The 27,520-nt window shown below is 37.3% G+C and overlaps 1 protein-coding gene across 1 annotated transcript; it reads right to left on the minus strand.

Annotated features, from left to right (window-relative positions):
• Nucleotides 1-1,244: 1,244 nt before the first annotated feature.
• gucy1a1 (guanylate cyclase 1 soluble subunit alpha 1) lies at nt 1,245-15,686 on the minus strand. The gene is made up of 8 exons (XM_038304763.1): nt 15,199-15,686; nt 15,037-15,104; nt 13,463-13,551; nt 12,638-13,353; nt 10,101-10,586; nt 6,689-6,832; nt 3,422-3,576; nt 1,245-2,861 (listed from the first exon to the last, which is right to left on the minus strand). Exons 1-8 carry the CDS (start codon nt 15,436-15,438, stop codon nt 2,723-2,725), a joined length of 2,037 nt encoding a protein of 678 aa, XP_038160691.1. The 5' UTR covers nt 15,439-15,686; the 3' UTR covers nt 1,245-2,722.
• Nucleotides 15,687-27,520: the final 11,834 nt, after the last annotated feature.

Raw genomic sequence — 27,520 nt, forward strand, 5'->3', positions numbered from 1 at the left:
GAGGTGACGTAAGCTGTGTTCGACCAATCAAACAGAAGATAAAGGTAGCGTCGTGTTAAGTGATACTAGTCAACCTGATTCCCCCAGATGTTTTTTTTTTCTTCTTTTTTTTCCTGCTAAACCTTGAGATGCGTAAATTTAATCTGAATAAAATAAACATTTTAGTTGGAGATCATGTTTCCCTTAATGTCCGTAATACAAAATGTAAGATATTAAATAAATACGATATACAGCAGTTTGAAATTTCAAATTAATTATTTTCGATACATTTAATTACATTAGAGTAACAATATGTTTTAAACGATGTTTGTGAATTAGATAAAAGTTTGTTGTACAGGACAGGCAAAAATAAAAACAGCTGTACTGTGCTATATATAGTGTATTATGCTATATTCAGGCCAATAATCATAATCCAGCACAAAAAATAGCTTTAAAAGGTCACCAAGTATCTGAGTTCTGTTTGATCTCAATATAAATTATTTTTTTCTGGGACTTTTACAGGTTTCTTATGGATTGAAAATTATTGAGACTGAGTAACACATGCAGGTTCAGGGATGAAGTTGAAGGGAAGCTAGGGGAAGCTTATCACAAGATGTCTTAAAATGTTTAAACCAATTTCTGACAATGGAAAGACAATGACACAACTTTTTTTTCTCCCTCAACCTGTTTTAGGAAAGATGAAAGTTTAATGAAAGCTGGGGGAAAGTAAATGCAGAGGCAACACTGGAAGAAAACATGTCTTCACCAAAACGCTATATAAGATGCGGTTGTTTTTAATGCTTCAGTTACAATGAAATTGTTGGTGCAAATCAAAGTTAAAACAGCTCAGTGAAAGTCCAGATTCCAGCCAAGAACCCCATCCAGAACCTGAAATCTGATTTTCAAAGTTGAGTCATTCTGACTTAGCAGGAAGCGATGGTTAAAAATAACAATCAAAACAAATGGGGGGAAAGTTTAGTTTCTAGAAGCACAAGGCTAGAAGAGACACAGCCCACAAGACTATAAACACAAAAAACTGACTCAGAGTTGTAATATACAGCTATATAACATATTTTCTGATTTTTACTTTTCAAAATAAAAAAAACATGTACCAACATCATTCTATTTTAGCATCAGCACTACTTAATACTGATTACCTAAAAACCCAATATGAAAAAAATATATTTTATACAAATCTGTTTTACAAGGCATTGTGACGAATTTCTATAGTTTCTGGCAGGTAACAACAAACTCGACCACTTTAGTCTTTTCATGACAATATTTATTGCACCTCGATAGATATCAATAACAGGTAAAGCACATTGTTGTGAATGGTAGAAAGACATTAGTTGAACTTGTTCTGTATTTTATCTTTATAATATAGTAAAGGTGTGTTTTACAACTCATAACAAATAAGGTACAGATGTGCACAGTAAGACTAGTACAAATACAAAGCATACTTCATTAGGAAACTAGTATAAAGACAATGCTCTGTGTCAACAAACTACACACATTTAGATAAATACTTCTATTACTCTGTTTATGGGAGAAATGTCATTCATCCGGTATACTACTGTACTCTATTTCAGAATGAATATAATTTCTGTTGATTATATGCATGATTCATCTAGTTGGCACATGTCTGTGAACTTCCCATAAGGCACCTTAATCTGCTCGGCATTGACAGAATTTCATAAAAATTAGAACAAAAGATATAGAATTTTTGGTAAATGTCTTTAAATGAAACATCATCAGATATATTTCTTAGAACACAAATCCTCTAAAATGTATGTTGAATCACTGCCATTAAGAGAAGTGCGATTTGCAGGTAAAATAATTATATGATGACTTTGTCGGTATATAAAGTTAAAATGATGCGTTGTATTTTTTCATGGAAACAAATAGTTTTATTTAAAACCCACTGGGAGTGTCATTAACCTTGGTACTGCTAACAGTAATTTGCAATTAAATACATTTATTTCTTTTAAATGTTAAAGAAACATGTACATACATTTTACAGTACTATGTGTCCTTTCCTATTATGATTAAAAACAAATCATTTGTGCAGTTGTAGCTATGCTTAATAGATAGAAAAGCCATTTAGGGTTATATAGTTAATCAAATAGAATAAGAATTTCTTTTCTATTAAATGTTTCCAAGATAGAAATTGAAAATTCTGACTTTTGTGTACAAATCAAACGCACCATTATTTTATATTCCGACTGTATAGATATTTTTAAAAGCCTTATACAAAAGCAAATTAAACATTTGAACTGTTAAACACAAGTCTGTAGCTACATCAAAAATTTATTTTTGTATCAAATTTCACTATATGATAAAAACACATGACAATAACAATCATACTGTGCAAGATGCTTAAAAAGAAATCCTGTGCTTTTTTTATTGAACACATTTTATTTTTAAGCTTTACCTTGCTGCTTAAAAAGAAAAAAAACAGTCCCTAAGTCTTGCCCTGACTATCAACATCTCTGATATAAGCACAATATGACAACACTTGCTTGAAAGATCTCAAAAATGCAGAGATGACTCATTGTGGAAGAAAGATGAACTGGGCTTATCTCTTCTACAAATGGGTACAGTGAAGGCATGTTTGACAATAAACTGTCATTTTCACGGTTTAACAGCTGTGAAAGTTTTACTTGAAAACAACAAAGATTCAAATCAAATTAAACAATACAGCTGTGTTCTTCATTGAAGCCTTTCCTTATCTAACATATAGGCCTCATAAAGTTGTAGGTCGGGAAGTTTTGGTGGCCGCCTCCAGAAAGTAACAAACACCAGGGACTTCTTCTGGGAAGTTGGCCGGAAGCTCCTGTCTGCTCCTGGGAACAAAGACAAACTCTGGACGACCTCTCAGCAATCTGGGATGAAGAACACACAAATAAAGCATCAGGCTAAACACAATGTGGCAAATTATTTGACACAAGAGAAAACGCAGCTCCCTTTTAAAAGTTACGCATCCTGCCGAAAGCAATTTATTTCTTATTTCCTCTGTTCTTTTCCATGTGTCATGTGAATATAAGATGGTAAATGGCTTCGGTCTACATCCATTCATTCACCCCTTCACACACACACTGATGATGGCAAGCTACATTGTAGCCACAGCTGCCCTGGGGCTCAGTGGCAGAAGCAAGGCTGCCATACACTGGCGCCACCAGTCCCTCTGACCACCATCAGTAGCCAATGGGGGTGAAGTGTCTTGCTCAAGGACACAACAACATTGAAAGCCAGAGCCAGGGCTTGAACCTACGACCCTCCGGTTACAGGGCAAACTCCTGCCTCTGACGCCATAAAATATACTACATACAAAAATGTAAATATATAGTAAAATAAATGTCTTTGAGACTTTATATACAACAATGCCTTTAGGGACAGGTGCAAAGATTCAGTCTGAGGATGGGTACTTGAAACATATGTTCACCTGTGGGTTGTAGGGCTGATGTTGATTTTCCTCGGCTGACTTCCCGATTCAAACTTATTTGCCAATGTAACATTGTTCCCAAAAAGGCAGTAACGTGGCATCTTCACTCCAACTACACCTGCCAACACTGAGCCACTGTGGAGCCCAATTCGCATCTGGAGGACAAAATAAAAAAAGACTTTCCTTATTACATCTATTGGTAATTGTAGCTTTGCAAAATAATCTATTCTGATTAAACATTCTTTCTTATTTTGACAGATACAACCAAAAAAATATCTAAATATGCTCGTTGCACTGCAATCACAGCACAATACTAGCTTTGCTTAACAAGCAATAGAAATTTCCTCTAGAATTTCTGTCCAAAATAGCTCACGCTCAGTCAGATTGGTTAATTTGGTCATCAATTGTTTTCTTCTTGCCATTCTTCCATATAGGGTAAAATTGTAGAGTGCATAACTAATAACTTTTCTTTTCATAAATTCTCCAAGCTAAAGTTAGGAATTTTTGCCTTTACCACTGGCCTTTAAGATGTTTCTCGGAATAGTGCTCTCCTTGCCTTCCCTGTGGAGGCTGGTGGCTTGGAAGCTTTTTAGTTTTTCCAAAGTCTTGTTGTGGTAGCTTGTAAATCACATGTCATTTAAGTGAAGTTATACGCTACTTTGCGTTATTCTAATGCGAAATATCCCAATAGGATAGCAATAACATTGTGGCCAGAAACATGGCACAATGCGCAATGAATGTAGTGGTACAGTATGAATACTATTGCAATGCAATGCATTACATATGAATAAGCTTCAAGGTTGGTTCAATCCACATTTCTTTCAGATAGTAAAGTCATACTCCAGCAGGGTGATTTGGAAACACAGCAGTCAACATTGCTAGATCTTAAAAAATGGAGGGTTAATTTAATTGTTTTAAGTAAATGAAACAATTGGTTAGCTTTCAAGGACATGCAAAAAATTTTAAACAGCATACAAAAAAAGGTTAATGTCTTAATAACTGTCACCAACTCCAAGTAATGAACAACATGAGCATGATAATCTGGTTAACCTCAACATCAAGCTAAGATCACGGCTCTGGAGACCCATAAATTGAAGATCAATGGGTATGTCTAAGGCATAGGGATGGAGCTGTAATAAAAAAATAAAAAACTCTAGAATACTATTTATAAAGCATAAATCTTACTTTTGTATCATCATTTCCATGTTTAGTATTTTAACGTTATCACTCATGGCCCTAGCGGTCTAAGGATGTGGTATTTTAAGTGGAACTCAGAGAGTGATAGTGACCATTAAAGAAATGTCACTGATGGCATGTAGGATAAATATGTAGCCTGAGAAGCAGGGAAGTGTGAGAACCCAGACTTTATTTATTCAGATATTCAAAAGGTCTTGCCTCTCCCAGACCAAGTGAAATGTATCCATGAAACATTTGGATATCTTTTATTTTCTAGGACACAGTGAGGTGATATTAATTGTTTTTTTTATCTGATCTTGGAATCATTTGCTGAACTAAAGATTCATTTTCATTAGTCTGGACAGACATTACATCTTTAATATCTCAAGATATAATATAATTGTGGAATGCATTGATCATGCATTTTGCAACAATCCTATTTTTTTAAAACCACTTTATCCTGTAAGTGAGAAAACGAGCGAAAACAAGGCAGAGAAACACCTACAGTTTGTTAACCTATAAAACAACCAAATCAGAGGATTTGGTTCTGTTAACTGGACAAAAAAATGAAGATTTATAACTAACCTCATATGTATTATTTCAGACAGGTTCTCTATTAAGGGATGGGTATCACTAAGGATTTATGGATACTACAGTACTGCTTATCAGTTCGGTATTTTATCAATACCCTTATCGATACTTAAAATAAATAAGAAGCACTGTTAATTTTTCAAAACAGTTGAAAAAAAACACCTTAAAGGAAAGTTCCGGTTTTTAACACTTTTAGCCCCTTTTCTGTAGTGTCCAGGATGAAATCGGATGATCGACACCAAAATTTTGACGATTGGTCCTGTCTCGGCTATTTGGCTCATGCAGAATCCCCCCCTGGCTGCTTCAGAATGGCTTGCATAGTGCATGTCAGATAATGTCCTTAAAACAACCTTAAACGTTCTTTTTTTAAAATATGCTACTCACCGGGTCGTCAACGCTGTTCAATGACGTTCAAAAACAAGTTTCGTAAAGAAAAAACGTTCCTGTAGTGTTTTATTTAGCATTTTGTAAATCCCATTGAGTTCTGTTGGAATAGTCAATATCCCTCCGCCACCGGAAACGGAAAGGGGGCCTGTTTACGCTTAGTTGTAGTCTTTTCGCAAGGCCCAAGTGTTTCTGCTTCACTCTGTGTACTCCGACGTCGAGGTGCTAACGTCTCTGTTAAACACTTTAAAAAACTCTGAAAATGGAATACACAGTGGTCTTACATTCCCAAAGTATAGAGACATTGTCGCCAACTAGTGGTCTGGAGTGTGAAACGCTTCAGATTCGAACGGGAAGCGGAAGTTTATAAGCGGTTGTGATGTATCGGAAAAAATAGTTCTGGGATTTACAAAATGCTAAATAAAACAAGACAGGAACGGTTTTTCTTCACGAAACTTTTTTTGGAACGTCATTGAACAGCGCTGACGACCCGGTGAGTAGCATATTTTAAAAAAAGAACGTTTAAGGTTGTTTTAAGGACATTATCTGACATGCACTATGCAAGCCATTCTGAAGCAGCCAGGGGGGGATTCTACATGAGCCAAATAGCCGAGACAGGACCAATCGTCAAAATTTTGGTGTCGATCATTCGATTTCATCCTGGACACTACAGAAAAGGGGCTAAAAGTGTTAAAAACCAGGAATTTTCCTTTAAATAAATAAAAGAACTCTTGAAAACCTTGTATCATTTTCCGTGTCATTTTTTCTCTACAAAATGCATTATTTTGTGTTACATCCAGATACAATCTTTAAAAGCTTGTAAAAGTGCAACATGACAATAAAAAAATCCTAAAAACAAATCTCAGACAGGATGAGATCTCTTTCTTATGTGGAAACAAAAGCATTGAACTTCATGAAGCCCTTAATGAAAATACAGTGATTGTTTTTCCTAACTTTGACAGTCTGTTATTTACTGCAACAGAAGAGAAATCATTCCTAGACCAGACAAATCTTTGGCTGTTTAAAACTCTTCACAAGAATACTCTCAGACTGAACTGGAATCTTCAAAATTAGAAATAATGAGGTGTATTAACATGAGTGGTGCTTGACCCCTACCTGTATCGGTTCCCCTGTTGGCGTCATGACATCGTCTGACAGCTCCATCATTTTCAGAGCCATGAGTGCAATCTGGACAGCATGAGTCTCACTCTCTTTATGCAAGCCACCAGCCACACAATAAGCATCACCGATGGTCTCCACCTGAACAGAGCCAAAATGCTGTTACAACCATTGCTTGACTTCTTAGCTAAGTCAGAATAAAACCTCTCAGCAGGTTTATGTGGGCTGTTCAAGCCAAAGTTATATATAAAACATGTAAAGCCCCTTAGTTAGATACCATGAGCTCTTAAAGTCATTTCTAAAAAATAAAATAAAAAAATGCAGACAATGAGGCTTAAACACGACGATTGATGTCAAGTGGCCATTCATCAGAATTGTAGCTTCTAGTCTGAGAAGGAAAATAACAGTTTGGAATGGAGTCAGAAGCAAAGTATTTACAGGTAACAGCACTTAATCCTCAGACATGCTAGAAAGTCAAATGTTTTTCCATCTTTTCTCCTCATCATTTGTGTAAATCCGGATTTTTAAGCTCTTAGCCACAAGGCTGAGATAAAGTTAAACTATTTTTAGTCTTATATATGCAGAGTAGAAACAGGGTCCTCAAGGAGCCTCTGACTTCTTGCCTTTTACAAGACGTTTGACAAACATTCTTCTCTTTCTGTTTTGCTTCTCTGACACTTTGATTACATTATCCAACATTGTTCCAGGTTAGCAGCCTTCAGCAGGCTTTATCCTTGCTGGTAGAACTACACTAACACTTTGCCTTTTTTATGCAAAATGGTGCAATTTTGTAACCGGGAACAAGTATGTGAAGTCATTTCTTACCATTTGAAAACCCATGCATAATATATAGCTATGTAAGAAAGAAAAGCATTTTCCCCCTCAAGATCTCTTCTGCCTGTGTTCTCTTTGATAACGACTCCAGACTTGCTCTATTACATCTGGAGAAAGAACACAACATTTCCAATAGAGGTGTAATGGTTTGATGATGTGGACTTTGCTGCTAAAAGCAAGTCTTATGGCAATATGTTATAATTGAAGACACCATGAAATCTTCTCCCTGGCTTACTGTAAAATCCAGAGGAAGAAATTGAGAACCTTAAGGTCATCCTCAATTGGATTATGTAGCAGAGCACTGATCCAAGGCCCACCAGGATGTCCACCACTAAAGTGATGAACAAAGAAAAAGAAGGCGGCTTTGCAATGACCTTTAAGAGGATTGAAAACATTCCCTTACCACAATTCTGCAAAGAGTTTGTCAGAAGAGATGTATGTATGTGACAGCAGTGTTTGCCACCAAGGATAAGGCTAAGGAGCTATTAGTTCTTCATATTGACTGTGTTGGTATTTTAAAACTATTTTCCTTCTGATAAATGTTTTTGTATTTGTAAAAGGTTGTTTAGTAATAGAATTTACAGGTGCTGGTCATAAAATTAGAATATCATGAAAAAGTAGATTGATTTCAGTAATTCCATTTAAAAAGTGAAACTTGTATATTATATTCATACATTACATACAAACTCATATATTTCAGATGTTTATTTTGTTTAATTTTGATGATTACAAATGACAACAAATGAAAATCTCAAATTCATCATATCAGAAAATTTGAATATTACTGAAGACCAATAAAAACAAAGGATTTATAGAAATGTTGGCCAACTGAAAAGTATGAACATGAAAAGTATGAGCATGTACAGCACTCAGTATTTAGTTGGGCCTCCTTTGGCCTGTATTACTGCAGCAATGCGGCGTGGCATGGAGTCGATCAGTCTGTGGCACTGCTCAGGTGTTATGATAGCCCAGGTTGCTCTAATAGTGGCTTTTAGCTCTTCTGAATTGTTGGGTCTGGTGTATTGCATCTTCTTCTTCACAATACCCCATAGATTTTCTATGGGGTTAAGGTCAGGAGAGTTTGCTGGCCAATTAAGAACAGGGATACCATGGTCCTTCAACCAGGTACTGGTAGCTTTGGCACTGTGTGCAGGTGCCAAGTCCTGTTGGAAAATGAAATCTGCATCTCCAAAAAGTTGGTCAGCTGCAGGAAGCATGAAGTGCTCTAAAACTTCCTGGTATGTGGCTGCGTTGACCCTGGACCTCAGAAAACACAATGGACCAACACCAGCAGATGACATGGCACCCCAAACCATCACTGACTGTGGAAACTTTACACTGGACTTCAAGCAACGTGGATGAAGTGCCTCTCTTCTTTTCCTCCAGACTCTGGGACCTTGATTTCCAAAGGAAATGCAAAATTTACTTTCATCAGAGAACATGACTTTGGACCACTCACCAGCAGTCCAGTCCTGTTTCTCTTTAGACGCTTCTGACGCTGTCTGTGGTTCAAGAGTGGCTTGACACAAGGAATGCGACAGCAGAAACCCATGTCTTTCATACGTCTGTGTGTGGTGGTTCTTGAAGCACTCACTCCAGCTGCAGTCCACTCTTTGTGAATCTCCCCCACATTTTTGAAGGGGTTTTGTTTCACAATCCTCTCCAGGGTGCGGTTATCTCTCTTGCTTGTACACTTTTTTCGACCACATCTTTTCCTTCCCTTCGCCTCTCTATTAATGTGCTTGGACACTGAGCTCTGTGAACAGCCAGCCTCTTTAGCGATGACCTTTTGTGTCTTGCCCTCCTTGTGCAAGGTGTCGATGGTCGTCTTTTGGACAACTGTCAAGTCAGCAGTCTTCCCCATGATTGTGTAGCCTATAGAACTAGACTGAAAGACCATTTAAAGGCTTTTGCAGGTGGTTTGAGTTAATTAGCTGATTAGAGTGTGGCACCAGGGGCCATCAATTTTGAACCTTTTCACAATATTCTAATTTTCTGATATGATGAATTTGAGATTTTCATTTGTTGTCATTTGTAATCATCAAAATTAAACAAAATAAACATCTGAAATATATGAGTTTGTATGTAATGTATGAATATAATATACAAGTTTCACTTTTTAAATGGAATTACTGAAATCAATCTACTTTTTCATGATATTCTAATTTTATGACCAGCACCTGTACATAAATATCTGAACTGAATCAGTTCGATGTTGCAAAAAGCACAAAAGCAGAGCAAATCTGACAGCAGACTTAAACAGACTGACGCTATTACTATAACTACTTAATATTGTGAACATATTTATACATACCTACAGTATAATCATAGTATCTTTCAGGCTGAAAAGTGAATTGATTTTTACCTATAACTGTATTTCTTAAATTTGTTTTTAAAGATGTTAAAATATGGCAAGTTATAATTCTGTGTTTAATTTAAAAAATCTAAAACCTTACAGGATTACCTCATTGCCAATATGGGCCCCTGTAGGGTTTGTATTGAGTTAATAGTTTATAACGTGTGTCATCTGAGAGCCATCTAAAGAAAACAAAGGACAGCCTCTACATGAGCGTACCTTATATACATCCAACTCTCCACAATGGTGGTCAAACCTGGTGTACAGCTCACTGAGCATGGTGATCACTTGCATCGGTGTACAGACTGAACAAATAGCCGTGAATCCAACGATGTCAGAGAACAGCATTGTAACTTGCTCAAACTTCTTAGCCTGGACTGTTTCACCCTGCCACAGCTGTTGTGCCACTTTTCCAGGGAAGATGCAATAGAGGAGGTCCACAGTCTTCTTTTTCTCCTCCTCCAAGGCTTGGTGAGCGTGCTCCAGGGCTGCCTTGGCCTTTCCCAGCCTCTTCTTCAAACCATCCTGGGCCTTTGCCTGCTCACCAACCAGGACCACATCCCGCAGGGCGTTATGGATGGGGATGTCTGACAGGTAGAGGCCCCGACCCGTTAGCTCCTCAAGCTTGTCTACGCAAGGCGAGCCCAAGAACAAGATGGCATTTGACTCAGAGACGTAAATCATCTGGCCTTTAAGGTCCATGGGCTAAAAGAAAGAAGTAAAGAAGATGAAGAATCACTACAAGGAAATTGGTTTAAAGTTATGCTAGAGATTTATTTTAGAATCAACGTGGCTACATCCTCAGCAAAATGATCTGAGATCATGATATACAGTTAGCTTCAAAATAAGTCAATTTTAAATTTTTTCTTATCTTCCACTATATGAGAAAATAAAAGCAAATTCCTTCCTTTTACGTCCATGTATTTTAAAATACCCAGCATATGTAAACACAGTCTATTTTATGACCTTGTATAGATGTAAACATGAGAGAAAACGTACCCAAACTTGTCAAACTTTGTATTTATAAAACCCCAGCTGTATGAGGGTCTCTGTCAGGCACATTTTTAGAGTGCTAAATCCTCTATTTATGTTCCAATTCAAATAATCTAATAGGAGGCCATTTTTACCATGTGCATTGCAGCATAGCCAAGTGAGATGCCATTAATTCATTAACAAACCACTGCAGTACAGACCTATTCCTTTTGGGCTCAGTAGTTGGGAATAAAAGGATGTTATATTTGGACTAGACATCAAGAATGCACATCAGTACTGTATTTGCACGGGCTGAATTATACACCTGCTTTTCATCTTTAACTATTATTCAGTCTGCATATATTGAGGTTTCTCTATACAGTTCAGTGAGACTCCTTGTGTGACTTTTCAGTTTTCCTTGATTTTTTTTCCTACTGAGAATTTAAATTTTTATTTCCATCTTAAGTTGGATTTTTTTTAAGTTTCTGTGTAATTTTCTAAATACTAAATAAACGTATTTAAATCGAAGCTTGAAATATTTGAACTTATGAAATAATTTTCGTCCTATTCAAAAGAAAAAGTGACAAACTGAAAAAAATGTGTCCTCCTAAAATGATCTTGTGTTATCAATTTAAAATGTACTGCAAAGTTGCAAAACAATGCCTCCATCCAACTGTTTGTTATCTTTGATCGTCTCTTGCGTGGGCGGCGAAGCAGAGCAGCAGGAGTGTTTTAAAAATTGCAGCATAATTCAGGTTAATTGTGTCACTTCCACTGACATCGCTGTTGTGTTTTTACTCAGGGGATCTGTCGGTAACGCATCATTGACTCGAGATGAAAGACGCTGCCGTGTCTGCTCACTCACAGATTTCCACCTGTTTCACGCCACCATCACGTTTACTCATTTATGTTTTTTTCTCTTTTTCCTGTCAGGGTGACCGATTGCTGAGCACTCTTGCTGATAAAGCACCAGCATGGCTCTGCATTTGATGGGTAAAATGCTTTGACATTTGCGTCTGATCTCCACTGGGGGTATAATGTTGATCTTCACCTCGGGACAAGTGTGCTCAAGTACAACACTAATAGGCCTGACTGCTTGTAAACAGCTCAATTTTTAACCCTCTATCTCACTCCATTTAACATCAACATAATCATGAGAAGATTTTCAGCCTCATTAATCGGTAACATCCCTTTTGTAAGTAGAGGTACACCAATCAGAACACTGTGGCCAGTTCTAGTCCATTTATGACCTGCTGATGCTGGATTGCAGTTTTTCCTTAAGAACTGCACTTTAATGGAATATAGAGAATGCATTTGAAATATGTTTTCTAGCCTTTTTTCACCAACAGTGGTATTAATTATTTATGAGGAGTAAGTAATTAGTAACACAGCATTATCTGTGTGTAGTTTTCCTGTTATCTGCTTAAAGTATAGTCCTCTTATGACTTCCATGAGCCTAAACATGGTCCAAAACATATAGCATATATTCCCACCTCTCTATGTTTTCTTTAATTTAAATTTTTAATTTTCTTTAATTTAAATGTTTAATGTTTAATTTAAACATCTCACTATACTGTAACTGCAAATAGCTAACTGTAAGGGTTCTCAGTAACCTTTTCACATTAGGTTGTCATCAAGCACTCAGTTTGTTTCCCATATCGATGCAGGAAAGAATATATGTTTTTAATTTCACAGTGCAGATTAACTGGTTGGGTAAGAGGAAGCTGATTCTGTTTACAAGTGGATTTATGAGTGAATTTCTACCATTCTTTGTCTCTACCTACCTTCCCTGTGTTTTCTGCATTTGAGACCCCTTGTTTGATCCGAATGATAAACTGTGCATTCAGCATGGTCAGAATACCCTGAAAGCTGCATTTGATCTGTGGAGAGATAATGGAGAAGTGTTCTTGGAAATTGGAAGGCCGTCTCAGTCCATCCTTCCTACACAGTCTCTTCCGAAGTCCGTGTCCTATTTGGACCAGAACCAAGTCCTGGTCAAGAATCAAGTGGAAAGGGAATATAGTGGAGAACAAGGACGTAGGGAGGGTCCCAGCTGAGGTGGCACGAAGTGGACTTGGGCTGTGGGTTTTAGCATCCTTCACTACAACTGTGTACAGGAGACTAGGCTGAGGGCTGGACTGCAAGATGCTGTCTTTAGCATTGGGGGGATCTTTCAACACATCCACACTAGTGTTATACAGCAGGCGTGCAGCGGCTTTAATGACACCTGGGAAAAAAAGCTCAGTGGTGGGGCAGGGGTTAAAGAAATAGACAGTAAGCAGGTCAGGATCCTTGTCTAAGCACAGAACCGATGGTTCGTTTACACAATCCTCTTTGTCTGGGTTGGGCGGCACACTGCTCTGTTTCAACAAGACATTGAAGCTGTTGAGGAAGTCGTGCAGAGCACCCCCCACCACTGTCAGAATATGCTTGTCCTCCTCATAGCACATATTGAAGATCTCCTCGCCGAGAGCAATCTCCAAAGCTTCCATCGGGATCGCTGTCAAACGCATGAGGAGAAACAGATGAAGGCATGACGCAACCCACTCTGTGTTCAAATAAGCAACTGCCATATTGTGTGTGCAATCCTTTGCCAGGATTGTGATTACCTGTTTTGGTTGAATAACTGTTCATCATCTCAAGTAAATGCTCCAGGTCATCCCTGGAATTTTGGTAGCGAGCACAGCAAGCTGCTGGACTGGAAAACCCACAGATAGCATAATCAGTCAGTCGAAGCTGTGCCCAAGGAAACATGTTTATACTGTTCAGTAGGCATGGACTGGCTTTTGGTTTTCAAAGGTTTTAAAAGGTCTCCGATAATATGGCCTCAGGTTCAACATGTTCTACATATTTAATGCAGATGATTGATCATCCCTAACTTACCCATGTATTAATCTAACTTTCATTAATCAGAATTGGTGTTCTTGTCTTTGAAACTAGGAACTGAGAAAATCTATCAAATAAAAAGGAACATAATCAGATAACATAAGCTTGTTATAAGTTTTGCTCAGAGTGGAGACATGGTAAAATACAGTTAACAATCAGTAACTGTTGCTATATAAATTGCTGATCAGGGCTTATAAAACGTCTAAAAGTTGAAAAGATGATCTCCTGGCATTCTGTCTCCTGAGTATTTACACAAAAAATCTTGTTCCCTCAGTGATAATTAATTTAGGGCTTTTACAGACAAATAGTGTCATTGTTCTAACCTGGAGAAAAATCGACTCGCCATTAGCACGTGTGTGGGTAAAGGCAATTTCATCCTTTAATAGAAAAATCTAACCTGTATTGTAAAAGATAAAACAGGAAAGTTTGAAAATGATCTGAAAGCTCCAATGGAATTTCTTAGGCATAATGATACTTAATTTTGGTGAAATCGCTGTATTTTTGTATTTGTTTATTCATTTGTTTTTAGTTTAATCGTTGTTTAAGGCTCAAAAAGGCTATAAAAATACTTAAAGAAAAAAATAAATAGCATGCATTTTTCTTAAAAAAAAAAAAAAAATATATATATATATATATATATATATATATATATATATATATATATACAATCTCATACCAGTCCATGCCTGCTACTCTGACAATAAACTGACAATAAACACCTTTTGGGAACTGTCTGAAACATATTCCCCTAAAATAAACCTTCATTTTTAAGCCAGCACTCACATATAATCATTATACTGTGGAATCTAATCAGCTTTGGTAACACAGTTGAAAAGATCTACTTAAACATATCACAAGGTAAGTCAGAGCAAACAGAATGTGAAGGAATAATAATTTTAGTTCGATTCTGATACTTAGAAGAAAACAGCATATATGTGTGTGTCTGTATATGGATGTGTGTGTGAGGGGTTGTCTTCCATTTTTTTCTAGGTGAGAAAATGTAATTTTTTTTTTTTTACTGGCAGTATCCATAGCAGCCCCAGTCTGTATCGCCCTTATTGTTATTATCCTCATTAGTGCCAGTCTGGTAGTGAGAGTGATAGGAGGACTGTGAGGTATTGGCAAACAGGGGGAGAACAAATGGTCTGCAGCTTTTTACATATCTAGGATCATGCTGGGTGGAGGAAAATGTAGGTCTAGAAAATAAATGTTTTTTTCAGACAGCCAGAATAAATGTAGTGGTTATTGCCTGTTTTATTTTGTGGAAACCAGGAAAAAAAACGAAAAAACAAAATACCTCCCAATATCCCTGCTGTGATCTGCTAGTGTCATCATTCTTTGGAGAGCAGTGTGCAGCCTTTGAAACTGTATCAGAAAGTATCCAGCAAGTTAAAAGGTCATCATATGATCAGCATTATAGTGATAAGATGCAAAAAACATCATGAAACAATTAAGTTACCTCAGGACATGCCAATTTTCGGATGCTGTCTCCAAGAGTGTGCAGGTTAACTTTGGTTCTGCTTGTCTTCTGTCGAGGTACATCCTCATTTATTTTTCCATGCACGTCTTTAGAAATAGGCGATAAATCCGCAGAATCAACAGAGCTCTCCTCAAAGTCCCCCAGCGTGTCGTTTTTGGCGCTGCCGGAGAACGGGCACTCTCCTGATATCTTCAGCTCTTTCAGTTTGGCGCAAAACATCTTCCCCCCTTTGCTGAGCGAGCGATCTGCACTGGTTTATGATCACATTTCAGAGGGGGGGCAGATGGGAGCGAGCTGCTGCGCTCTCTGGGAGCATCCCCATCCTCTGCTCACCCACTCCGCCAAGGCTCAAATTCAAGTCATCAGCACCAAAAGCTCAGCCTGAGAGCCCCATGCAATATTCATTGGGAAGCTGCATGGGCAGCTGATAGCAGGGAACCAGCGCTGCCAAAAGCCAATGAGCAACTAGGTGGAAAAGGACGGCGGTCCAATGCATGCGCAAAAGGGGCTGGGGTTGACTATGTGAGCAGCCTATCAACCCAGAGAAATTATTTCCAACCGACTGATCGGAGGAAATAATTGATACCTTGTAATATCGAGCGGTTGATGTTTACAAGCTATCACACTGCAGAAAATTGAAATCTAAATAAGTAATTTTTGCTCAAATTAAGTGCATTTTTTCTTAAATTGAGAAGGTAAGTGAGACACTTTACAAATGGAACAAGACAATTTACATTTAAAATAAGAAAAAAACTATTGCTTTCTTATTTCAAGTGTATATTATCTAATTTTCTTGTTTTCATTCCATTTCATTGGCAGGTCATCTTATTTACCGGCTCAAATTAGGGGAAAATACAGTTAATTTATGCCATTTTTTTTTTTTACTTATTTCTATATTTTTTTGCAGTGCATTTAATACAGATTTAGCAGTATGCTGATCTAATTGGAATGAAGACTTCATAGGTTTGCAAATTGTGGACCAACTCAATATTAATACCTATTAAACTTTTTTTTTTACTCCCATTTGTCCCATTAAATACATCTATGTATTTTATGTGAAATATAAGGATAAAAGCTTTAAAAATATTTTACAAACCAAGTAATTTTTATCATTATTATTAGGCCCCCCTTCAACCTGATACCCTCTGGTGCCTCAAATGCCATTTAAAGTCGCTTAATCAGCTAAAACTAGCCTTTGAATTAATTTAATATTAGTGTGACTGTTCGTGTGAAGTTGTTTGGGGCGGTTTTCTTCTGTAAAATTAGACAAGTTTTGACCTGAGTAGAAACATTTGAATAATATAAAATTATGCAGGACATGGCCTTCAGCTGGACGTCTCCCTTGTGAAACATGGTGGTGAAAGCATTATGCTATGGGTAATCTTTACCGGGGAAATAGAAGCTAGAAGAATTTGCAATAAAATAAATAGCAGTATGCTGATCTAATTGGAATGAAGACTTCATAGGTTTGCAAATTGTGGACCAACTCAATATTAATACCTATTAAACTTTTCTTTTTACTACCATTTGTCACATTAAAGACATCTATGTATTGTATGTGAAATATAAGGATAAAAGCTTTAAAAATGTTTTAGAAACCAACGTAATTTTTAAAGTTGCTTAATCAGCTAAAGCAAAAAGACTACCCTTTGGATTAATTTAATATTAGTGACTGTTCGTATGAAGTTGTTGGGGGCAGTTTTCTTCTGTAAAATTAAAGAGCTTTTTGACTTGAAAAGAAAAACTGGAATGGTATAAAATGATGCAGGACATGGCCTTCAGCTGGACGTCTCCATTGTGAAACATGGTGTTGAAAGCATCATGCTATGGGTATTCTTGTCTTTACCGGTTGAAATGGAAGCTAGCAGAACTGGTAATAAAATAAAATCAGTCAAATGTAGGGCAGTCCAGGAAGAAAACCTCTTAGAGGCTGACTAAAGGCTTGCAATGGGATGATTTCTATCAAACCATGTTTGTAAGAATAGCCCAGTTCAAGTGCAGACATAATTATAATTCACAAATCCATGACAGAAACTGGGAACTGACCTTGATCAGAGCTCATACCAGCTTTATATTTATTAAAAGACCTGCAGATGTGTTTGCTGTAACAGGTGGTTCTACATAATATATGCTCCACACTTTTCAGGTATTTATTCTTTATAGAACAGAGTAAGGTGAATGGAAAATTACACTGATGGTTGCTGGCGAGAACATTGATGCTGAGAAATGATCGATTGATACGACAAAGAAAGTGAGCGTCAGTTGTTCCAGGACATCAATGAGGAAAAGAGGTAAGATGTTATTGCTAGAAGTAAATTTTTAGATCGTGACATGTTTTGAAAGAAGATGGAGGTTTTCTGTTGTCAAAGATGGTGAGGATCCAGGGGAAGAAAGGAATATCCTGCGGCTCGAGGTTGAGGGTTTGAGATGTGTTGAGCAGATTTCTAATGATGTTTATTTTTTTTCTCCAGGGGGAATAAGATGATGGTTGAGCAGTGGATCGTTGCAGGTTGAACAGGCAGCTGTGTAAAGAATGGTATATGGAGAGGTCCAGGTAGCTGACCCAAGGAGAAGCAACCACTTATACTCTCAACTAATAGACACCTCAGAGGAGATTTTCATCTTATATATGTCTGAATTCATTCCTCTTTATATATTGTTATCATTATCCGAAAGATCTCTACATTTAAATGTTAAAGATTTTTGTGAGCTATTATCTCAGATCAGGTTCAACTATTTTATGAAACTCTGGTCTTTTTAAAACTGTTGGAAGAAATATGTTAATTTATTTGCAGGGAATAACTTCTAATTAGAAGCAAATACCTGGTCTGAACAAATGAAGTAGAGATAACACTTTTTATTTGCTAAACGTTCCTTTTTCTCAAAAATGAACTTGATTGAAGAATATTTGCTGTTCTTCTGAATTGTTAAATAAATAAAGGTTGCTATTAAAAATAATTGCATTTTTTTTCACATTATTCAAGACAGACCAACACAATTTACTGAACACATGGCGGTGGCAGCTGTGGAGACAATCAAAGTTAACAGAAATTATTCTGAATTAAGTTAAAGAATCATAAATTTTAAATAGAGTTTAAATATCACTACATTCAAAATACTTATCCATTTTTTTTAAATAAACATCATACTTACCTTTGCCCTTCAGGAAAAAGGCTGGTCTCTAATTGTAAATTTGTATTCATGCCATGCAACACATATCTTTGAACAGCTTTATCCTAAATAGAAACTGTTCTCAGCATTACTGAACATAGAAATGCTGCTCTTAGACCACATTACAACATACTTTCAACATTTCCCACATATACGTACAAATACATGAATGAGCTTCCCTTGAATGGAAGAGCAACAATCATCCGCACATGTTATTACGCCAGCAGCTAGATCGGACTGTTTGAGTTTAATATTATCGTGAAGAACAAGAAATGTTTGTGCAGTTAAACATTTTACAGGAAATGTATTAATAATAATCACATAATAGACTTCAATGACCTTGATGAGGCTGCAGAATCACACACTGTAACAAGAACACCTCTGAGAATCTGGGATTCAGCCACACATGCAGGACTTTTAAAAAGGTTCATTGAAAACTGTTTGGTGACAGATCAAACAGATAGGTTACAGTTTTGAGGAGGCAGATGAAGGCTGGCTGATTGCAGACCTGAGGAGGGAAAAGATGACTGAACAGATTGGAGGCAGGCTTTGGCCAGACTGGGTGATATTAGAACAAACTAGAGGCAAGCAGAAACAGCCCAGAATGTTACCACAACTAGAACATTATGAGAAGCTAGTGAAGGCTGGCTGAGCACAGGACTGCGAATAATATTTTACATTTCCTTAGCTAAAATTTAAAAAAATGTCCATCCATCCGTCCATCTTTACCCCATCCATCCATCCATCCATCCATCCATCCATCCATCCATCTATCCACCGTCCGTCAATTCAGCGCTCCATCATCCATCCGTCCCCCCATTCCTTCGTCCATCCATCCAATCATGCATCCATCCATCTGTCCACCAGTTTGTCCTTCCGTCCAACCATCTATACAGCCATAATTTGCAATGAATTTTAACAGTTTTTATATTTTTATGAAAATGTTTTAAGATAGGACTGAAACCTCTAAACTTTACGAAAATAATTCACTCACTGTAGCATGCCTTACCCTCCTATAAATAAATGAAAAAATACGACCCTAGTTTAAGGTAACAGTTAAAAAGAGGATATAAGATGTTGACAATATTTAAACAGAGTAGTGCTTTATTCATGAAAATCCTACAATTTTTACAGTCTCCAAAATGTCTCCAAAATGTACACCTCTGAAACAATTCTCTGTTCTGATGATTTCAGAGAAGAGGAACGAAGAATTTATATTTTGCAAAAGAAATTCCTTGTTTTCTGTTTTCAAATTCAAAAAAGATATACTAGTAATTTCTCCTCAAAACAGCAAATGTTACTATCTTAAGAAATAATTTGTTACAAGTTAAAATGAAGTCAAAATGTATTATTGGAGTTGTGAGATTAATTTAATCAAATTAATTACATATTTGCACCAAAATATAGCAAAGCACATTCCAATTCTACCCATGACACAATAGTTATTTTATACGCCAAACAATCGTAATATTTAGGTATTTCGGTTAGTTGGTAACAGATGCCTTCTTCTCCTGTGCATGTTACAAAAATTCTGCAAAACTGGACCTTAACCCCATAAAATTTGATGTGTGTCCGTCTTCTCCCTAAAAGAGGGGGGGGGACAGAAACGTGTGTTTGGTTTATTCTTTATACATCATGTGCATTGTTACTTTATTAGCCAGATTAGAAAGAGTAGATGGCCTTCCTTCACATTGTGGATGTCACTGTGTGTACGGAGGTCATCTAATCCGGACAGCCTTCGTGTCTTTAAAAATACACAGGATATGGGCACATTTTGGAGCCGGACTGATAGAGGAGAGCTATCTGTAATCCTTGGGCATGCATGGAGTGTCAGTTTCTGATATGGACAGCTAAGCATCCACATGATGCAACACATAGACTCATAAGGTATAAGAAGCAGGAGAGGACCTTGTTCGGGGCTCAATCTTTGCCAGACGCTCGCGGACGTGATTTTTGAGCCCACAGCTGTGCAAGCTCCATGCATTTTCTCTGTCCTGTAACAACCTGTTCTGGAATAAACTCTGTAATTTTTTACTACTGTTTTTATAGTCCTTTTTTATATGGTTTTACCCAGTTTGAGTTAAGAGTAGTAAATAACTTGCTCCCAGGAAAAGAACCGTGAGGAAGCCCCCGAGGCAAAACGGCTTTTTTGGGGGACATACTTCCTCATTAAACAATTGGTGTTTCCGCCCGTGACCTGGAAGCAAAACAACATAACCACCAACAGAAAAAGCTCCACAGCTTGCGGCCACAACAACTACAAGGTGAGGAGATTCCTTATTACAAAATACCTTCAGTGTTTTTAATGTTATAACACTTTGGCTGTGTTGTGATTTTCTGAAGTGAGCTGAAGCTTTTAATACATCTGAGGACAGAGAAATTGCTCAGAGTGATTTGTTTTGTTGTTTTTTTTTGCCTTGCAAACGTGTACACCAGAAAATAAGAAAAAGACAAAAAAAGTAAGTCGTGCGTTCTGCTGTGGGGAGCGGTTGAAAGTCAAATTGAAGGCCCTGCGCAAACACCTTCAAAAATTAAACTGCTCAGTAGGATAATTTGGTTGGAGAGCCCAACGGTTTCTGCATGCAGTAAGGGACGGTGATTTTATTCTCGGTCTGCCTGCAGACACGAAAGATGCATTTCTGAAAAACAAGTCAACATATGGTTAGAGTTTTTCCAGTATACTTCCCTTAAGGATTCTACGAAAAACCGAGACTGGAGAGACGATAGTTATTGGGTTGCGCTTTCCCCGTACCCTCCCTTAAGGACATTACAAAAGAAGCGGTATCGTCTGAAGTGTAAGCGATTATTAATGCGAGTGCGAGGCTGCAGAGAAAAAGCGAGGGGATACGAGTTGAAACTGACTCTAGGGGTGTTTTTCTTTTTCCTTATCTTCTCTTATAAAAGGGAAAAAGAGAGACAATAAAATAATCCCCTTAAAAGAGGAGAGACTTATCCCGGTTAGGCAACGTGTTTTGTTTAATCTAAAAGTTGTTGGCGAGCGACTGGCAGTGATGGGAGTAACGGCGTTGAAAGTTGTAAAGGCGTTACTAGCGCCGTTACCTTTTTTTTGTAACGAGTAATCTAACTAATTACTTTGACTGTAACTATAACGCAGTTAGCATTGCAGACACCCCGTTACTGCACGTTACTCAGGTCGCACAATGAACCTTTTTTTTAATGATAGGACTCGTGCACGCCTTGTTGTGAGAGATGGGAGGATGAGATTGGCTGTTACGGGTGTTAACGTACAGCACACACAGAGAGATGGAGAGTGAGGAGGGCTCCAGCAGCAAGAGAGCGTTTTCCAGATGGAAATACCGGTGTTACTTCGAGCTGCGTTTCCCCATCAGATGCGGTTTCCCCTGCATCTCCGCACAGCGCTGGCGGCATGATTCACCGCGTAAGCAACAGGAAACGCGCATGCTCGCTAAAGGCGTGTGACAGCCGCCCTGTGCTCACGCCACAGGGGAACTACGGAGAGCGTGAAAGATCAAATGTTAGCCTATATGGAGAAAGGGAGAAATCTGGATGGATGGATGGATGGATGGATGGTTGGATGGGTAGGTAGGTAGGTAGGTAGGTAGGTAGGTAGGTAGGTAGGTAGGTAGGTAGGTAGGTAGGTAGGTAGGTAGGTAGGTAGGTAGGTAGGTAGGTAGGTAGGTAGGTAGGTAGGTAGGTAGGTAGGTAGGTAGGTAAACCCCATCAGATAGCGTTCCCCCCATGTTAAGCAGGAGGAACGCTATCTGACGGGGTTTAGAACCCCATCAGATAGCGTTCCCCCCATGTTAAGCAGGAGGAACGCTATCTGACGGGGTTTAGAACCCCATCAGATAGCGTTCCCCCCATGTTAAGCAGGAGGAACGCTATCTGACGGGGTTTAGAACCCCATCAGATAGCGTTCCCCCCATGTTAAGCAGGAGGAACTCTATCTGACGGGGTTTAGAGGCCCACACAAAAGTAACGCAATAGTTACTTTTACTAGTAACTAGTTACTTTTATTGTGGAGTAACTCAGTTACTAACTCAGTTACTTTTTGGAAGAAGTAACTAGTCACTATAACTAATTACTTTTTCAAAGTAACGTGCCCAACTGGCGACTGGCCAGTGTATATGTTTACATATAGGTATTTGAGTAAATTGAGAGGTACCATTTTTCCTTTTTCTTTTTCTTTCTCCCAAAAAACTACACAGGTAATGGAATTTTCAGGCGGAAAACAAACGTGCCACTTTTCAGAACCCATTAGAGGTGTTCTCCTATTTGAAAATTCTAGCGTGTCAGTTTTGGGGGACGCTTACATTAGAAATCATTTGGTGTGAAAACTTATTTTGATGTCTAACGTGAGCAAATATATCTTGGGTTTCTATAAATGTGCATGTGTAGTTTAACAAGGATCCTAAAATGAGGCTAAAAAGCACTGGTGCAGAGGTCTTACGACCGGACTGGTGAAGAGATTATGATTTTTTGTTAAAATTAGGCTGAAAATTCCTCTATGAAGATCGATCAAAAAATTTATACTGATGTATTAAACAAACCTTATGTGGCAATGTCTGTCTGTTTGTCCTATATGTGGAATGCATGTGAGGTAGAATGTGTATGGTGACATTTTGAAATGATCTAGAATAGTTTTTGATGTGACATTAACATGATTTGCATTTTTACAGGATTGAGAAGGAGCTCTGGGGACATAACAAGGGTAATCGTATCAAACATGTTGCTCAGAGGCTCCGCCTATGAGAGGCTCTGACAAGACCGGAGCAGGTTGCTGTTGTAAGGTGTGAGGTAATTTTTGGGTGTGGAGTGCAGGTAAGATACTGTAGATTAATAGATTATAGATAAAAAAAAATAATAATAAAAAATAAATATCCAGAGAGAAGCACAATGGGTGTTTTTGACTTTTTGGGAAACTAAAATCCGTGACGGGGGCATTACATGATTTTAATTTAAAGGTAGTTTCATTTTCTCTCATTAGGATTTCATTAGAGATTGATTAGGAACAGGATAATTCACACTTCGAGCTAGAACTGGACACAGCATATGGCCAAGATACCCTCAGGAGCTCAGCAGATTAGCTTGGTCAGACTTTTATAAACAGGGCTGGAGAGTTAAAAACGATTTTGGTGTGACCTGACCCTGGGTTTTTCAGCCTCCACTTTTTATTCATTATTATTTGATGAATAGTGAAAAGATAAGTGTTAGTAATGATTAGAGATGCAAATCAATCAGTTTGTGCTTAGGCAGTTTCCAAATGGCATAATACACAAATGGCAGTCTTTCGTTTATCTAGATTCTAATCATATGTTAATGATTTGTTGAATATGTCACTTACTAAAAAAAAATATGTTCTCACAAAAAAACAAGTATATTTATTGCCTCATTTATTGTAATATTTTATTGTTCTACGGCCTTCCTCAGGAGGGGGTGTCTACTGGAAATGGCTATAATACCCAGTGACCCTGAGATATACCATTTAAAATGTTGCTATGAATCTACTTTTCTGAAGAGGACATCATTCTTCATCAACTCAAGTATGTCCGTTGGTCAGCGCCTGCAAACAAAGGATATTTGTAAAACTTTGTCCTTGGTATAGATAATTGAAACCGACAGAGTCACACTGCTGTGGTCAACATATTTGGTCTAAACTGGGATTCTTTTAAATAAAGCAAATATAGACACTATATATGTTAATTGTTTTTGTACAATTGTTTCACCCCGATAGATAAGAGAATAAAAAAAGGCTTTATTCCACCTAAGAAAAAAACATTCCTTCTTCTACACTTACATTCCGCGTTGTTTGCTTCACTAATGTTTTAAAATAAAGCAAACGAAATGGCAGATTCTTATGATGATATGTCTATTTATATAGACATGTCAGCATTTTTTATTTAACGTTTTTTATATAACATACTAAAAGGCTGCTTTAATAAACCATTTTTATTCTAAGGAAAGAAATTTAGTAGTTTTTTTCCATTTCTGATGGACAACAAACCAATATTATACATATTTGACATGAAAAAGTATTTGAAAAAAAAAATAAAACCTGAAATGTATGCTGAGTGTTTGTGTTCAGCCATTTTTACTTTGATATCCACAAATAAAGTTTAAGAGGACCACTATATCTGGGTTTTATAGTGTCTCTACATCCATTTTGAGAAAGCTGGGATATTACATATATATATATATATATATATATATATATATATATATATATATATATATATATATATATATATATATATATACAGGTGCTGGTCATAAAATTAGAATATCATGAAAAAGTAGATTGATTTCAGTAATTCCATTTAAAAAGTGAAACTTGTATATTATATTCATACATTACATACAAACTCATATATTTCAGATGTTTATTTTGTTTAATTTTGATGATTACAAATGACAACAAATGAAAATCTCAAATTCATCATATCAGAAAATTAGAATATTGTGAAAAGGTTCAAAATTGATGGCCCCTGGTGCCACACTCTAATCAGCTAATTAACTCAAACCACCTGCAAAAGCCTTTAAATGGTCTTTCAGTCTAGTTCTATAGGCTACACAATCATGGGGAAGACTGCTGACTTGACAGTTGTCCAAAAGACGACCATCGACACCTTGCACAAGGAGGGCAAGACACAAAAGGTCATCGCTAAAGAGGCTGGCTGTTCACAGAGCTCAGTGTCCAAGCACATTAATAGAGAGGCGAAGGGAAGGAAAAGATGTGGTCGAAAAAAGTGTACAAGCAAGAGAGATAACCGCACCCTGGAGAGGATTGTGAAACAAAACCCATTCAAAAATGTGGGGGAGATTCACAAAGAGTGGACTGCAGCTGGAGTGAGTGCTTCAAGAACCACCACACACAGACGTATGAAAGACATGGGTTTCTGCTGTCGCATTCCTTGTGTCAAGCCACTCTTGAACCACAGACAGCGTCAGAAGCGTCTTGCCTGGGCTAAAGAGAAACAGGACTGGACTGCTGGTGAGTGGTCCAAAGTCATGTTCTCTGATGAAAGTAAATTTTGCATTTCCTTTGGAAATCAAGGTCCCAGAGTCTGGAGGAAAAGAAGAGAGGCACTTCATCCACGTTGCTTGAAGTCCAGTGTAAAGTTTCCACAGTCAGTGATGGTTTGGGGTGCCATGTCATCTGCTGGTGTTGGTCCATTGTGTTTTCTGAGGTCCAGGGTCAACGCAGCCACATACCAGGAAGTTTTAGAGCACTTCATGCTTCCTGCAGCTGACCAACTTTTTGGAGATGCAGATTTCATTTTCCAACAGGACTTGGCACCTGCACACAATGCCAAAGCTACCAGTACCTGGTTGAAGGACCATGGTATCCCTGTTCTTAATTGGCCAGCAAACTCTCCTGACCTTAACCCCATAGAAAATCTATGGGGTATTGTGAAGAAGAAGATGCAATACACCAGACCCAACAGTTCAGAAGAGCTAAAAGCCACTATTAGAGCAACCTGGGCTATCATAACACCTGAGCAGTGCCACAGACTGATCGACTCCATGCCACGCCGCATTGCTGCAGTAATACAGGCCAAAGGAGGCCCAACTAAATACTGAGTGCTGTACATACTCATACTTTTCATGTTCATACTTTTCAGTTGGCCAACATTTCTATAAATCCTTTGTTTTTATTGGTCTTCAGTAATATTCTAATTTTCTGATATGATGAATTTGAGATTTTCATTTGTTGTCATTTGTAATCATCAAAATTAAACAAAATAAACATCTGAAATATATGAGTTTGTATGTAATGTATGAATATAATATACAAGTTTCACTTTTTAAATGGAATTACTGAAATCAATCTACTTTTTCATGATATTCTAATTTTATGACCAGCACCAGTATATATCCTCATTGATGTCATACTTGCACCAAAAATAGTTGTATATATCAGCACTGATTCATCCTGCCATTTGTCTGTTTTTGTCTTACAAACAGAAGAAGGTTTAGCTTTGCTTATGTGTGAATGATGAATGTACGTTTGTTTTAGCGCATGCTGCTATGGTATGTTTAGTTCCTGCAAACACTCACTAAGAATGATTTGAACAGAGAGAGTAAACCTTGTCACAAATCTAAGCCCAGCACACCAAGTCGGCAGAAAGCAGTCATCTCTTGCTAGCTTTTTGCTTTTGATATGCTCTTTAAATCTTTAAATGATTGCTGTAACAGCTTGTAATGTGTTTCTTTAGATTTTTATTGAGGGCTGTCAGTGACTCTACATATTTGTACTTTCCATAATCACTTACTATGACAGCTTTGCATTGTACAAGTTTGTTGCAAATAATATAGCATCAAAAGTTTCTCATCATGACATGTATCAAATCTCTTGAATTCACCTTGATAAACAATTTCATCAAATAATGATAATAATAAAAAATATTTGTGGCTGTAAGCTGGAATTATTAGTAGATTTATAAAAGATTTATATTTTTTTTTAAAGTATATTCTCATCATCCAAAATCAGCATAGTAGAGGAGCTACTACCTTTTTGGAGAGAACATTTTCGGTGAAGAAATACTTGTCCCACAATGAGGACATTAGGGCATTACAGAATCCAAAAAGATGAAGACAGAGGACCTCAAACCTAAACAGTAGATTAAACAATATGAATATAAGTTATCTAAAGTGAAGCCATAAAGCAGATGTGAAATAACTTATCAGACAGGAGAAACACTGCAATTATTTAGGTGATATATTTTGGTCAAATGCAAGGTTAAAACAGAAGGAAAGCAGATTGATGTTTAAAAAAAAAAGTGTAAATGCATGATTGTACAAACACAGAGAAACTAGAAAACAAAGTTGAGACCTTAACTATTATAGTTCAGATTTTTTAGCATTATTGTATTTTTAATAAATCGTATATTATAATATAAAAAGAAAAATATAGTGGTACAAAATTTTCCTTTCTATAGCACATTATAGCTTTAGATAGCTACAGGCCTAGATACAGTGATTAGATGTAGTAAAATATAGGTCAAGCTTATGCAACATTATTTCCTGTATTTGTACCACGTATAATTTAACTACTATAAAATGTACTTTTTTATACACGATACAGCAAGGGCTCAATAGGGGCAAGACGAGAATTTCAGAATGAACGCCTTTTTAATATAAAAAGTTA

The sequence above is a fragment of the Cyprinodon tularosa genome, unplaced genomic scaffold (genome assembly GCF_016077235.1).
Source record: "Cyprinodon tularosa strain WSP-4 unplaced genomic scaffold, ASM1607723v1 ctg540, whole genome shotgun sequence".
Classification (NCBI taxonomy): domain Eukaryota; kingdom Metazoa; phylum Chordata; class Actinopteri; order Cyprinodontiformes; family Cyprinodontidae; genus Cyprinodon; species Cyprinodon tularosa.

Coding starts and splice junctions, on each gene's coding strand:
- gucy1a1 (XM_038304763.1), bottom strand. CDS start 15,438: ATGTTTTGCGCCAAACTGAAAGAGCTGAAGATATCAGGAGAGTGCCCG. Junction 13,552..15,036: donor CACAGCAGGGATATTGGGAG/GTATTTTGTTTT, acceptor TGGGTTTTCCAG/TCCAGCAGCTTGCTGTGCTC. Junction 3,577..6,688: donor CAACAGGGGAACCGATACAG/GTAGGGGTCAAG, acceptor TTTGTCCTCCAG/ATGCGAATTGGGCTCCACAG.